We start from the raw sequence: 15761 nt of genomic DNA on the forward strand, positions 1-15761 counted from the left end.
GACAGGCTGACAGGAGATGTCTTTAATAAAATGCAGATGAGCATTCCAAAAATAATAATGAAGACTATCATAAATATGATTCCTAATATTTCCTAATCATTCCTCCTTGCTAGTGACTATGCCATAAGTTCGCTCAATCCTCACAATAACCTTACTTACTACTGGCTAAAAAGGCAGCAGTCTGAAGCAGAGCTGAAGTGAACTGATAATAAAATACAGGTGGCAAATGATGCATGGAATAGCTTCTACACTGAGAATGTACACAACTGTTCCCTATGTGGCAATTTCTATAGTTACAATTAAATGTAACCCTTTTTACTGGTAATTAGTATTTCTATTCATAATTTTTTATTTTTCCTATGTAAATTAATATTCAATAAACTAGATTATAAAGAAAAAAAGGACAGCCATCAGATGGTCTTCTCTTACAAACTCTTGTTCTGTAATGAACAGCTGAAAAAAGCGGGGGCTTCCTGTTCTAATCATCGTAGTATAAACTACACAGTATAACTACATACAAACTACACAGTATAAACTACACAACGTTAGGTATGATGTGAGAGGCTCCACACACCTCACTTCCAGGCTTTTCTCAGCAGGGTCTGGGGAGCTGAGGGACACATAGAGGTGTTTCCCACATTTCTGATCTTATCAACACTTTTCTTCCATATGTATGTGAAGATGTTGAATAAGGGCTGTTCAATAAATAAAGGACAGTATTCAAATACACAAGATTTCTCCCATTGTGTGTATTCTCTGGTGCTTCTTCACCTGTAAGAGCCGAGTAAAGGCCTGTCCACATTCTTTACATTCATAGGGCTTCTCACCGGTATGAATTCTTTGATGCTGAGTAAGATGGGACCTCTGCCTGAAGGCCTTGCTGCACTGCTGGCATTGAAAGGGTTTCTCACCAGTGTGGATCCTCTGGTGTAGAATAAGAGTTTTACAATCAATAAAAGCCTTCCCACATTCTTTACATTCATAAGGCCTCTCCCCAGTGTGAATTCTCTGATGTCTATTAAAGTACGAAGGACAAGCGAAGGCCTTCCCACATTCCTTACATTCGTAAGGTTTTTCACCAGTATGAACTCTCTGGTGTTGGATGAGATGTGCTTTCTGCCTAAAGGCCTTCATACACTCCTGGCACTCATAGGGCTTCTCATTAGTGTGAGTTCTATAGTGTTTCATGAATGCTGAATGACAGAGAAAGGCTTTTTCACAATAGTTACACTCGTAAGGTTTTTCACCAGTGTGAATTTTCTGGTGATCATTCAAGTTGGAAGCCCAAGTAAAAGTCTTTCCACATAAGTTACATTCATAGGGTTTCTCACCACTGTGGATTCTTTGATGTCTGGTGAGATTTGCACTCTTGTTAAAGGCCTTCTGACACTTGTGACACTCATAAGGCTTCTCATTGGTGTGTGTTCTCTGATGTTGAAAAAATGTCGAGAAGTAGAGGAAGGCCTTCCCACAATGTTTGCATTCATAGGGCTTCTCATCCGTGTGAACTCTCTGGTGCTGGACGAGCAGGGAGCAGTTAGTGAAGGCTTTCCCACATTCTTTGCATTCACAGGGCTTTTCACCAGTGTGAAAGCGATTATGCTGAACAAGGTAAGCATGCTTTTCAAATATCTTGCCACAGATCTCACACTGATAGGGCTTCTTATTGATCTGATATGGGGCAAGTTGGAAGTCATACGCAAATCCTCTGCTACACTCCTTCAATTCATCACATTTCTCGCCAGCAAAATCCTGCTGATGCTTCATCTGATCTGTGTAATAGATAAAGGTGTTCTCGTACATTTCATTGTCATCGGTAGGAATTTTTACCTGCTGAGTAATAGTTTCACCTGCTTCCTGTTCATTGTGTTTTGTTTCAGAGTGAGTCATTTCACTTAGAGCAATGGGTGTAGGATGAATGAATTCAGTTGACAACTTTTCCAACGGGGCTGTCACTCCCTGTAAATATTCCTTTGTAGATTCCTGTTGTGTCTCAAGTTTCCAATCATTTCCAAAACAAGATTCCTCAAGGCAAGAATTACCAACTCTTTCTATTATTTTCCATTTAAATGATTCCTTTCCAAAGACGCCACTCTCTAGAGATAAATTCTTAGTTTCATTTACAGACAGCAAATCTGAAAGGAAATAAGTACATATTTAGTACTAGAAGACACGAAACATCTACATTAGAAATGGGTGGCTAATGGCACATTACTTTAATCCCAGCACTGGGGAGGCTGAGGCAGGAGGATCTCTGTGAGTTTAAGGCCAGCCTGATCTCTGATCTACAAAGAGCATTCTAGGACAGCCAGGGCTGTTACACAGAGAAACCCTGTCTTGAAAAACCAAAAAAAAAAAAAAAAAAAAAAAAAGATTTTTAAAATAAGATATATATATATATATATATATATATATATATATATATATATGTATATAAACACTGTTTTGCCTACATGTGTATCTGTGCACCACATGCGATCACCCTGCCTACAGAGGCCAGAAGGCAGCTTCAGGTCCCCAGGATTTGGGAGTTACAGAAAGTTGTGAGCTGCCATATGGGTGCTAGGAATTGAACTGGATCCTCTGAAAGAGAAGCCAGTGTTCTTAGTTGCTCAGCCATCTCTCCAGGCCCAAAATGAGATCTTAAAATATGTGCTGCAAAGCAAGAGAACTGGACTTCAGATCCTCAGAGCTCACAGAGCCACCAAGAAGGCGTGGAGGTTTGCCTTTTACTCCAGTCTCAAACGGCAGAGAGACAGGGAAGCTGTCTCCCAGGGCAAGTTGGCTAGGAAGACTAGGGTTTGATTGAGAGAGTCTGCCTCAAAAAGGAAGAATAAAAGGAAAGCAGAGTGATCAACAAGGAGTGCCAACATTAGCCTCTGGCCTGCACATGAACACACACACACACACACACACACACACACACACACACACACACCACATATATACATACACTACATATACACGAAGAGGAAGAAAATTAAGAAGCAAACGAGGCAGACAAGATGGTGCAGTGAAGAAAGGTACTTGCTGTGAAACCCTGATAATCTGAGTTCAGTCCCAGATCCCACAGCTGAGGAGCAGAGCACACTCTTAAAAGCTGTCCTCTGACCCTAAAGTGCACACATACACTGTTAAGTCTCAAACCCTGGACAAATGACAGGTGTCCATTAAACATATCAAAGTGGACCTGGCAACTCCTAGGGAGAGGGGAAGAAGTTCCAGGAAGGACTGAGCGGAGCCCTGAGGGAGCAGAGGGGTGAGTGTTTGGTAACAAGAATTTCAACCAAATTTCAAATGGAGCATCCCAAGTAGACAGAGAGACTTGTCAGAGAGAAATGTCCCAAATCATAGACAGACATCCCTTTCCACATGATGGGGGCCCAGTAGTGTGAGAGGAGCTTCCCGACACACCAGTGTGGCTTTCGTAGTAAAGTCGACAGAGCAGGGAGCTCTGTGGTGACACCCAGCAGAAGGGGAGAGACAAGTGGTTAGAGCAGGTAGAGGGGGAGACAGCTGGAGAGGTGCAAGTGTCTTAGTAAGGAGGACTGCCCACGTGGTGGGCCCCCCGAAAGTCACAGCAGGGAGATGCCCACGTGGTGGGGCCCCCCCGAAAGTCACAGCAGGAGATGCCCACGTGGTGGGGCCCCCCGAAAGGGAGATGCCCACGTGGTGGGGCCCCCCGAAAGGCACAGCAGGAGATGCCCACGTGGTGGGGCCCCCGAAAGGCACAGCAGGGAGATGCCCATGTGGTGGGGCCCCCCGAAAGGGAGATGCCCACGTGGTGGGGCCCCTGAAAGGCACAGCAGGAGATGCCCATGTGGTGGGGCCCCCCCGAAAGGCACAGCAGGGAGATGCCCACGTGGTGGGGCCCCCCGAAAGTCATAGCAGGGAGATGCCCACGTGGTGGGGCCCCCGAAAGGCACAGCAGGAGATGCCCACGTGGTGGGGCCCCCCGAAAGGCACAGCAGGGAGATGCCCACGTGGTGGGGCCCCCCGAAAGTCACAGCAGGGAGATGCCCACGTGGTGGGGCCCCCCCGAAAGTCACAGCAGGAGATGCCCACGTGGTGGGGCCCCCCGAAAGGGAGATGCCCACGTGGTGGGGCCCCCCGAAAGGCACAGCAGGAGATGCCCACGTGGTGGGGCCCCCGAAAGGCACAGCAGGGAGATGCCCATGTGGTGGGGCCCCCCGAAAGGGAGATGCCCACGTGGTGGGGCCCCTGAAAGGCACAGCAGGAGATGCCCATGTGGTGGGGCCCCCCCGAAAGGCACAGCAGGGAGATGCCCACGTGGTGGGGCCCCCCGAAAGTCATAGCAGGGAGATGCCCACGTGGTGGGGCCCCCGAAAGGCACAGCAGGAGATGCCCACGTGGTGGGGCCCCCCGAAAGGCACAGCAGGGAGATGCCCACGTGGTGGGGCCCCCCGAAAGTCACAGCAGGGAGATGCCCACGTGGTGGGGCCCCCCGAAAGTCACATCAGGGAGATGCCCACGTGGTGGGGCCCCCCGAAAGTCATAGCAGGGAGATGCCCACGTGGTGGGGCCCCCCGAAAGTCACAGCAGGGAGATGCCCACGTGGTGGGGCCCCCCGAAAGGCACAGCAGGGAGATGCCCACGTGGTGGGGCCCCCGAAAGTCACAGCAGGAAGATGCCCACGTGGTGGGGCCCCCGAAAGGCACAGCAGGGAGAGAGGACACTTACCGAGTAGGCAAGGAGAGACAAATGGTCAGACAAGATGGAGGGAAAGCGGCTGAAGAGGCAGACTCTCGAATCAAGTTTGGTGGGTGGCAGAAGCCAGCAGAAACAAATGATCCATACATACCCCAGGAGAGTCAGATCAACAGCGTGGTTCTGAGAGGCTGAGTGCCCTGAAAGGGAGCTCATTTACGCAACTCTTGGGTTTCGGCACCAGATGAATAAAAAAAAGAAATAAAAAGGAAAGGAAAGGAAAGGAAAGGAAAGGAAAGGAAAGGAAAGGAAAGGAAAGGAAAGGAAAGGAAAGGAAAGGAAAGGACATGACTACTCCTAGGTATGGTGGAAGAGAAAGTGTATTACAGGTATGTGGGAGAACACAGCCAGAGGCAGAGATGTCTGGGAGAGTCCAGAGTGGACATGACCCATGTGGGGAGAGGGGGAGGGGAAGAGAGAGGAGAGAGGGGAACCAGGTGCAGCAGCCAGGAGGGCAAGTACAAAAGGGGGAGGGTAACCAACATGTCTGGACTATATGGGAAGAGCCTCTGGGGGAGGGCAGCCCAGCCCCTGGGCAGGAGAGTTCAGGGTAGAGGGCAGGGCATGCCAGCCATACCCTGTAACAGGTAGAGATTGAGGGATGCTGGGAGAACCTGGCAGCCAGGTCCACTTTGATATATATATTAAATAGGCACCTTAACCATTTGTCCCAGGGTTTGAGCCTTAACACTCTCAAATAAAACAAAATAATAAGAATTTTAAAAATTAAATGGCATAGGTAACCTTGGAATGGTTACATTAATATCAGATAAAATAGACTTCGTGATAATCCACACTGTCAAAGACCATTTTATCACAATGATAAAAGGTCATATTCATCTGTTTGGCATCACGATTGTGTAATTTTATAATAACAAAGCCTCAAAACTCATAAGGGAAGATAGAACTAAGAAAGAAATGATAATTGTACAATCACAGCTGCAGATGTCACAACCACTTCCAATAACTTACAGAACCAGACCCCTCCAAACAGTCAATCGAGACAACAAAATTATAAATAGTACTGTGCACCGTATCACCACTGCTTAAGGTTTATAAAGCGCAGCATCCGCAACGGCTGGGTGGGGCCAGTGGGATGGCACAGCAGGCTAGGGGTTTGCTGCCAAGCCTGAAGACCTGAATGTGATCCTGGAGAGCCACATGGTGCACGGAGAGAACTCACTCCCACTAATTGTGCACACACACAGATGCTCTAAATAAAAGTCCACAAAGAAGAGAAAGGAAAGAAAAAGAAAAAGCAAGCTGCTGATACTCTTCCGTCTCAAACTATTTCTTCCAAAACACTGCTCTCACAGCAGAACTTCCTGTACACTGTACCAGAGGAGGATCACCTCCACTCTATGACTAGTCTGGGCTTCCCCAAAAGCACTCCAGTTGCTCCTAACATCCTTACACACCTGGATACCATTCTGCTTGCTCCACCATCCACGGTTCTTTGCCTTGCTCCAGTAGTGAAATTACTGACGGCTTAGAAATGGCAAGTCCTACCCAAAGAAAGAGAATGTTAAAAACAAATACAGAAACAAGCAGTGAGAGCAAAAAACATTTGCTATAGAATCCAGTTTAACCTAAAACAAATTTCAGATCTTCAGGATGACTGTGATTTAAAATAAATAAATACATACGCTGCTGTATTTAGGAAGTACTTTACTAAATAACTGTTGCTTGCAGAAATCACTGATGAAAATTAAAATTAGCAGGGAAGTATCATGAGAAAGTGTGAACCCAGTGTATCAGAGGACTATTTGTAAATACGTACAGTGTAAAAAGGAAGCTATCTACCAGCTGTGAGTGGTGGCTTGGGGATGGAGAAAGGTTCAACAGTTAAGCCCTGCATGTGGGAGACTCCACTCTCCCACAGATGGTCTTCCCTACCCCTCAGGGAAAGCACTTTCTGAATTATAAGGAACGGATGGCCTTACCCAGTGACACAAAGTTACCATAGGTCTCCAACATCACATCTCTGTACAAAGATCTCTGATGAGGGTCCAGGCACTCCCACTCCTCTTTACAGAACTCCACAGCCACATCCCTGAACACCACCAACTCCTGAAAGGATAACACGCAGGTGAGAGCAAAGAAAATCATTTCAGGCAAATGCTAAGACTCCTTTTTCACGGTTTTCCAGGGCAAGGCATGTCCCCTCCCAAGACTAGGGAAACTGAACATTTCAAAGAACTGGCCTCTGGCTCCGGAGAAGCCATTCCTGAGCTCTTGAATGTCCCTCCTGATGAGGTGTTTCTTTTCTGTATGCCTGAGTGAGGCCTTGGGCTGTGCCAGCTTGACCTCTAGGAGGCTGGAAAGTCAACCAAGATGAACTGTAGCCACACTGGGCGTTCCCAGCAAAAACTGCAGAGGAAAAGGCATTTGCCAAGTGTCACTTGTTGGCCATACTTGCTACATGTTGTCTCACATGGTGGCTGGGAGAATTAAGCATATCTCCAGATTTCCACCAGGATGACACAATGTAGGGTCTAGAACTTGCCTTTGGCAACTTTCTCTTTCCTATTCTGCATTCTTTTGGAGTACATTCACAAGAATAAGGATAACTGCTTCTCCCAGTCCTGCAGATTGAACCAAAGAATCACTCCAGTCTACCCAGACAAGCGGCTCACTCCCATAATCCCAGCACTGGGAAGGACGGCTAGAAATTCAGGGCTAGCCTGAGGTCTTAGTTAGGGTTAATATTACTGTGAGGAAACATCACAACCAAAAGCAACTTGAGGAGGAAGGTATGCATTCCCCTTGTGCTTCCCGGCAACTGTCCATCACTGAGGGAAGTCAGGACAGGAACTTAAACAGGACGGGAACCCAGAGGCAGAAGCAGATGCAAAGGTCATGGAGGGGTGCTGCTCACTGGCTTGCTCCCCATGGCTTGCTCAGCCTGCTTTCCTATAGAACCCAGGACCACCAGCCGAGGGATGGTACCACAACAGGCTGAGCCTTCCTCCACCAATCACTAATTTTAAAAAATGCCCTATCGTCTTGCCTCCAGCCTGATCTTATGGAGGTGTTTCCTCAGTGGAGGTTCCCTCCTTTCAGATGACTCTAGCTTGTGACAAACTGACATAAACACTAACTGACATCTAGGCTACACAAGTTGCAGACCAGCCTGGGCTACAGAATGCCACCCAATCTCAAGTAGGAAAAAACAAGAAACCCAAAGCCCCAGATGAGGTATCTTAATTGAGGTTAAAGGAGAATGCACGGGAGAAATCCCGCAGTACACAGAGAGGCTCAGAGGCAGAGAATGTAGCTGTTTCAGTAGAACCAGCGCCCAGAAGGATGAAGCCATTTGTTACTGAGGCCACCTGTTTTGGGAACATGACACACTCAAATGGAAGCCTGACAACTATTCTGTGGGTGTCTTGGTTATGATTAAAATAGTAATGGGGACACATCAGATAGCAATGGGCATCCTCTGGGGACAACAGACACAGATGACACTTAGAAAATAAAACAGCATTGCGCCCACAGGAGAACCGAAAGCAGGACGAATGGCTGGCTCCCTTCTCCCTTCTGTGTCTGTCCCTCTACTCAGGGTCACCAGCATAGCTCTGCAAGCAGGCATGCCGATCACTCAAGACGAAACCGAGGATACCTTCCTTGCCTATCTCCTTAACTTCTAAACCTGAAGCACACAAGTGGGTATAGGCATCGTACTGTCAACGTTTTTGTGTATCTCAGTCTCCAGAACCCCTAAAAGGCATCGAAAGGTCTCAGGTTCTGGTCCTAAAACTGCATTCACCTTGGACTTCGGGAATAGCATAGCCTCAAGGGTTGCCCCTGGCCCCAGATGTGGCCGACTGTCCCTAAGGGTAGGCCCGATCAGGAGCAAAAGTAACCAGCTGCTGAGAATAAATCTGTCCCCTGGAACCATGAGGTTCTGCCCACCAGCTTGCAGAAACTGAGAGAAGGGACAAGGACTGATCAGACAGACCACACCCTGATCAGGACTGCTTAATTATGCACACCTCTGCCCACTCCTGTTCTTCCCAGTTAACCCTAAAAGCTCAGTGCCTCAGAGACAGCCTGAGGGTCTCTCTAAAGGTACCCCTTTATCTCTGCACTGCCCACAAAATCACCTTCTCTCAGCTTTTCAGTGTTATTCATCCTTTATCTATTTTAATTTTTAAAATTCCGTATGTGAGTATGCTGAAGTCAAAAGACCACTTACTCAGATGATTTAGAAAGGGGAGGCAAGCTGGGTGGTGGTGGCGCACACCTTTCATCCCAGCACTCGGGAGGCAGCGGCAGGTGGAGCTCTGTGAGTTCGAGGCCAGCCTGATCTACAGAGTGAGTTTCAGGGCAGCCAGGACTACACAGAGAAACCCTGTCTAGAGAAACTAAAAAAATTTAAATAATACATAAATTTTAAAAGAAGCATTTTTTGTTTTCTAGGTGGAAAGTTACTAAGCAGAACAGAAAAGACAATGGGTTTCTGATGGGAATAATGAATAAAAAATAAGGAATAAATTATATGTCTGTTCTAGGGGGAGTATCAAAGGATGTGCAACCAATAAATAGGTGGGAGCAGTAAGTTCATGAGTTCAAGTTCATCCTTGGTTCTAAACCAAGTTCAAAGCCAGCCTGAGCTACATGAGATCCTGACTAAAGAAAAAAACAACAACAAAAAAACAAACAAACAAAAAAAAACAATAATAATCACAGCCAGGTTTTAATCCGAGCCTTTGGGGAGGCAGAAGCAGGCAGATCTCAGCGGATTCAAGGCCAGAGTGATCTACAGAGCAAGTTGCAGACTACATAATAAGACTCTGTCCCATTAAATAAGTAAACACAATAAAAATATAGAGACCTGCGAATTTAAAAGCAAAAGCATTTTTCTTTATTTGCAAATACCTACCAACATTTTTCTTGTGGGTTTTTCTTTTTTTTTTGAGACAGGATCTCACACAGTGAGCTTGGAACCTACTAGGTAGCCTAGGATGGGCTTGAACTTGCAGCAATCCCGAATAATTTTATATTTCCCCTATTCCTGACTCATAAGCGACTGAGTACATGATACAATAATAATCTCATCTGGTATATCCTATGCATCAGCACTTGTTAACGACCTTACACCTATCAATTCACTCAGAACAAATCTGAAATAAGTGCTAGGATTTCTGCCACTTTCAGAGAAGGAAACTGAGGAAAAGAAAAAAGAAGCACACGCATGAACACAGAGATAGTGAGATTCCTTACATGGCCCAGAAATGCATGAATGAAAAAAGAAAAACAAACAAAAAAGAGAACCAAAACGTACAGCCTCTTGTAGTTCACACATACTGAAGAAAACAGAATCGTACTGGCAAACCTCAAACCTCACATGGTTACCATGACAACACGGTGACAATTCCATTTCAGGAATCAGCAACTAGAAGATAGATGACAGAAGAACTTTTACCTCACCTTGAACACAGTGTTGACATCCACAATAGCCATGCCTCTCTGTTCTTCTGGGCACTTTGGGAAAACTGCAGAACTGGAGAAAGAAGATGGAGTTAGAAGAAACTAGGTTAAACATCCAAAGACCAAAAACCACAACTGAGACTGTTATGATACTGAGGGACACTCACAGGGACGATGACAGATTCTCATTCCTTCCATTTGTAAGCTTCCATTTGTAAGGCCTGTTACCCACCCAGGAAGTCCTTCCTACCTCATTAATAGGGTAAGGAATGTGTCTTTCTCATAGCCCCTCATCACAAGGGTAGAATCTACCAGCTACAGGAGTAATGTCCCAAGAGGTTCCTAGAGACAAACTTGCCATTTATCTGTAGCATGCATAGAAAAAATCTTCTTATGAACATGAAGAGATACTCTCTTTTCTTTTCTTCTTCTCCTCCTCCTCCTTCTTCTTATTTTTTATTTATTTTTTTATTTTTTTTGTTTTTCAAGACAGGGTTTCTCTGTGTAGCTTTGCGCCTTTCCTAGAACTCGCTTTGGAGACCAGGCTGGCCTTAAACTCAGAGATCTGCCTGCCTTTCACTCCTGAGTACTGAGATTAAAGGTGTCCACCACCACATTCAGCCTTTATTTTTTTTTTAAGATTTATTCATTTATTATGTATACAGCATGGATGACTGCAAGCCAGAAGAGGGCGCCAGATCTCATTACATATAGTTGTGAGCCACCATGTGGTTGCTGGGAAATGAACTCAGGACCTCTGGAAGAGCAGTCAGTGCTTTTAACCTCTGAGCCATCTCTCCAGCCCCAGCCTTTAATTTTTTAAAAACACTATGTCCATAATGCCCAAGGCCCCTTCCAGTACCCAATAAAATGCCTGCTCTGTATTTTCTGCAGGTAACTTGAGTTTCCCCAAAACAAATGCTGTTTATTCCCTTGTCTTCAACCCTTCTCCCATCCCAATAAAACATGTGCCTTAGAGTTCATGCTCAGAATTGATTTTTAAAAGATTAATTTATTTTATGTTTATTGGTGTTTTGCTTGTACATATGTCTGTATACTACGTGTATGCCTGGTACCTTGAGAGGTCAGAAGAGGGAACGGGATACCCTGGAACTGAGTTATGGATAGCTATGAACTGCCACGTAGGTGCTGGGCATTGAACCCAGATCTTCTAGAGGATAGCTATGAACTGCCACGTAGGTGCTGGGCATTGAACCCAGATCTTCTAGAAGAGCAGCTGGTGCTCTTAACCACTGAACCATCACTCCAGCCCATAAGATTTATTTATTTATGCATTTTATGTACATGAGTGCTCTGTCTTCATGTACATCAGAAGAGAGCATCAGACCCCACTACTCCACTATAGATGGTTGTGAGCCACCATGTAGTTGCTGGGAATTGAACCTGGGTCCTTTGGAAGAACAACCAGCGCTCTTAACAGCTGAGCCATCTCTCCAGCTCCAGTTTCTATTTTCTTCATTCACTAGGCTCCTTCAGAAGACTTGGATAGTTGAGATCTAAGAGGGCTTCTCAGCACATAGTTTTTTACCCAGAGTTCCCAAAGGAACCAGAAGGGAATCCCTGCTCCTGGTGACTCTTCCTGACATAGGATCCTCCCTCCACATCTAAGACTGACCAAGGGCTTTGTGTGAAGAACAATAGCAGAAATCTTGCCTAATGCTGAAAGGCCCAGGCTCAGTGCAGCAATACAAAAAAAAAAAAAAAAAAAAAAATGTATTAAAGCTGTGGTCTCAGGCTAGTCATTATTCAATATTACCATCAGTGATGGGTTCAATAATCTCCAAAATGTTCCCTACCACACATCCATCCCTACATCTCATCCCATTATTAATCACCCTCCAGCCCTACCTCACCCCACAGATCCCTGTCTCATCCCACACTCTCTTTTACTGGGACAGCAGAAAGAGCTCCCCATGGCATGAAGAGAACCTTTTCTGTGGTTTCCTCCACCTCTCACGCAAATAAAAAAGAGGAACTTGATCTGGCTGGAAACCATAAACAAAAAACAAGGTTCATTTCAGGAACTTCAAATAATTTCTGCAGGAACTGGTGAGGTGCAGTAGTAAAGTCCATTTTAGTCCATTTAAGCTGCTCTAACAAAAATATCAGAGGCTAGGCAGCTTACAGACAGCAAATCTGTTTCTCAGTTATGGAGGCAGAGAAGTCCCTATCTCAGCACTGACAGATTTGGTGTCTCTGGAAAACCTATTTCCTGGTCTACATATGGAGACTCTGTTCTGTGCTCTCACCCAGAGGAAAGAGGCAGCTCCAGGGAACCATGGCACTAATCCCATGTAATTACCTTAAAAACAAAAACAAAAACAAAAAACCCTACCTTGTAAATCCACCACGTTGATGGCTATATTACTGAAACTATAAACTGGAGCTGTTAGAGATTGGTGAACAACTGAGACCCAGTGTGCTCATGTGTCTCCTGTCATAAAGGCTTGTCTAAGACTGTTCATATCTGTTGTTTGTTCCCTAAACAAGACTAACGCCTACTCTGAGGGTGTGACCTTTTCAAAAGTAGGAGTTCCACAGTAACAAGTTTTTTCAAATATAATTTCTCCACCCTCATAGATTTCCGAGACAGGATTTCACTATGTAGCCCACCTGGCACTCACTACATGAGTGTGCCTCGGTTGTCCTCAAAGTCGCTGTCTTCCGGCTTCCGCAGCTGGAGTGCTGAGATTATAGAAGTGGGTCAGCTCATCTGACTTCTGACTATATTTAAAAGTCACGCTGATTGGTAAACTGATCTATCTTGTGCACAGAAATCCTTATCACCTCTAATATTTAGCTCTCTTTTTTCCAATTTTTCAAGTAAATTTGACATCAAGGAAGGCGTAGACGTATTTCCCCCCACTTTGCCGTGGGAGACTAGAGGATCCGGTAACCACCTACCACCCATGTTCTGGTGACCTCGCGCACGCTCGCTCTCACCCTTCCGTACAATCCACACCCTCCAAAAACCTTTTCGCCTATGAAGTCACACTCGCCCCGCCGTAGTCCCTGCGGAGGAGACCTCTTGCGCCTCCAGCGCCATCCCGGAAACCGGGTGGGTCCCCTAGAGCCAGCCGGCAGCCAGCGACCAACAAATAAAGGCCTTAAGGCCCCATACCCAAAATACCTAGAACCAGGGCAAGACTCACCTCAAAAGTATAAACTGCGACCCCACGAGCTACAAACTCAGAGGATCAGCGAATACCAACCAGGACAGCACCCGGTCAGGTCGGGTAGGGCACTGAGACGATCCGGAACAACCTCTCTCCAGCCACTTCCGCCATGTGTCTCAGCTTTTAAAGTGAACTACATTTCCCAGAAGGCCGTGCTTCTCTAGACTCCCCGGGAGAGTTTCAACGCCCGAGAGTGGAAGTAGAGAATGGTGGAACGAGAGAACATACGATTAGCCTTCTAAGGGGGACTTCTCACGGATCCGGGGCTAGAATCCTCTGATTTTTTTTTTAGGTGATTCAGATCTGCGGTGGGGTGGAGATTTTTATTCCAGAATCAGGAGTGCGGCAAGGACTGGATCAAATGACCCCGCTCAGGACTACATTTCCCAGAGGCCATCGCAGCCCGTTTCTCCTTGAAGAACTCAGCCTGTACTTGACCCTGGGATGTCATGTGGGAGTTCTTTAGGGCTTCCCAGGTGTGGAGTACCAAGTCTGGGAGGCAACGGGATAAGGCCTTTATACTGGGAATGACTGGATGGGGCAAAGATCGCTTTGTCTTCACTGGAACACAATCTGCCTATACTTGAGAGTCACTAATTGAAATGTGCTGCTTTGCCAGACCTGGGCATGCATGCCCGTAGTCCCAGCACTCAGGAGGTAGAGACAGAATAAGGAGTTTCAGGGCCAGCATCGGTTACATAGCAAGTTTGAAACCAAGGTTACTTAAGAACCTGTGTCTATAAAAGGAAAATACTAAAGAGATGGCTCAGCACTTAAGAGTACTTTCTGTTCTTCCAGAAGACCCGAGTTCGGTTCCAAGCACTCATGTTGGGCCAATCATGAACATGTATGTTGGATTAAACTTTATGGAGGGTTGTTTTGGTTGGTTTGTTGGTTTGTTTGTTTGTTTGTTTGTTTGTTTTTGAAACGTTTGTCTCACTGATAGAATGAGAACTCAATGTTGATCATGCTGGCCTGAAGCCCTGAAATCCCCATGTCTCTGCCTCCTGTTTGCTGTGATTAAAATCATGCATCACCACATCCAGCTAAGTTTTGGTGGTTTATGTTACTGTTTGGTTTTATTGTTACTGAGACAGAGTTGTACTAGGTAGCCTTGGCTAGTGTTCTGGCCTGGAGCTTACTTGCTATGTAGATCAGGCTGGCTTCTAACTCAAAGATATCCTCCTGCCTCAGCATCCCAAGTCCTGGAGTTAAAGTCACATGCCACCATGCCCTGTTGACTTTCAGTTCTGGGGAGACAAGATCTTGCCTGGAATTTACACCAGTTGTCTCAGCCTCCTGAGTGCTGGGATTATAGGTGTGAGCCACCACACCTGTCAGTAAGTTTTTCAGTGGACTTGTTAGTATTCTGACCCGCCTTTTGGGAACCCATCCAGGGTCCTGATGCCATCCTACATTCCCTTTAAGGAAAAACTCCTTCCCCTTCACTCACGCTATCTCTCCCCTTCTCACCAGGGATAGGGCACACCTCTCTCTCTCTCTGTCCTTTCTCCCTCTCTCTACCCCCTCCCTTTCTCTTCCTTTCTCTTTCCCCCTCTTTTTCCCTCTTCCTTCCCCTCTCTCCCCACCCCTTTCCTCTCCCCATGGATGTCCCATCTGCTGTGTGGTTAACTTTCCTTGGGGCCACACTGCCCCACTCACCCACTGAGGGGTACCTTGGTCCAAAGCCTCTGGCACACGGTTTCACAACATTAATACTTGTAACATTTTACCTATTTTTAATTTTTTCTCTTGCTTTGTGAGGCAGGATCTGCAGCCCAGGCTGGCCTTGATGTTGCTCTCTTTCTACTTCAATATTCCCATCGTTTCTATTACAGGCCTGACATCCAACTTAAATTTTGGAATGGGAGCTGTACTATGACTATAATAACATTTAATCCGTATCATATCTAAAAATAATGACTTTTAAGTGTTTTAATAACTGTACCTCTTTCTGGTGGTCCTAGGAATCTAGTGTAATACTGAAATCATAATGGCGGGCACTTGTGTGCCATTCCTACAACCCCAGGGAAATAAGGAGTAGGGATTAGGGATGTGTTCAGCAGTAGAGAACATCTCCCAGCACCTCCAAAGACAAGAAGTGAGGCATAATGACCTACTCCTATGACCCTATTGATTGGGAGGATATGTTGGAGTATTGCCCCAAGTTGGAGGCCAGCCTAGGTAGCCTGAGCTAAAACATGAGACTACATTAAAAAAAAAAAAAAAAAAAAAAAAGCTACTAGAAAAGTTAAAACTAAAGCCACCTCTGGGGACACTAGAGCAGCCACCCCACCAAAAGAGATAAGATCTAGTCCAGGGCACTGGTCTGTATGACCAGATCACTCCCTAAGCTGAGAGGAATCATATTCACAAGACCTACTGGCAGCCTGAAATCAGACT

At 45.9% G+C, this 15761-nt stretch overlaps 1 protein-coding gene across 2 annotated transcripts; it reads right to left on the reverse strand.

Annotated features, from left to right (window-relative positions):
- Positions 1 to 420: 420 nt before the first annotated feature.
- LOC131920994 (zinc finger protein OZF-like) lies at positions 421 to 13479 on the reverse strand. 2 transcript variants are annotated; one of them, XM_059275574.1, is made up of 5 exons: positions 13335 to 13479; positions 10162 to 10234; positions 6672 to 6798; positions 6147 to 6233; positions 421 to 2135 (listed from the first exon to the last, which is right to left on the reverse strand). In XM_059275574.1, exons 2-5 carry the CDS (start codon positions 10192 to 10194, stop codon positions 721 to 723), a joined length of 1662 nt encoding a protein of 553 aa, XP_059131557.1. In that variant the 5' UTR covers positions 10195 to 10234; positions 13335 to 13479; the 3' UTR covers positions 421 to 720. The 2 variants fall into 2 exon arrangements, with proteins under 2 accessions (XP_059131557.1, XP_059131546.1); XM_059275563.1 differs by lacking the exon at positions 13335 to 13479 and adding an exon at positions 12796 to 13105.
- Positions 13480 to 15761: the final 2282 nt, after the last annotated feature.

Source organism: Peromyscus eremicus, chromosome 1, assembly GCF_949786415.1.
Source record: "Peromyscus eremicus chromosome 1, PerEre_H2_v1, whole genome shotgun sequence".
In the NCBI taxonomy this organism is placed as follows: Eukaryota; Metazoa; Chordata; class Mammalia; order Rodentia; family Cricetidae; genus Peromyscus; species Peromyscus eremicus.

What these genes read in the sequence shown, in the direction of transcription:
- LOC131920994 (XM_059275574.1), bottom strand. Translation starts at nt 10,194, where the DNA reads ATGGCTATTGTGGATGTCAACACTGTGTTCAAG. An exon ending in ATGTCAACACTGTGTTCAAG is followed by an intron (nt 6,799 to 10,161) that starts GTGAGGTAAAAG and finishes TTATCCTTTCAG; the next exon opens with GAGTTGGTGGTGTTCAGGGA. An exon ending in TGGTAACTTTGTGTCACTGG is followed by an intron (nt 6,234 to 6,671) that starts GTAAGGCCATCC and finishes TTCTTTGGGTAG; the next exon opens with GACTTGCCATTTCTAAGCCG.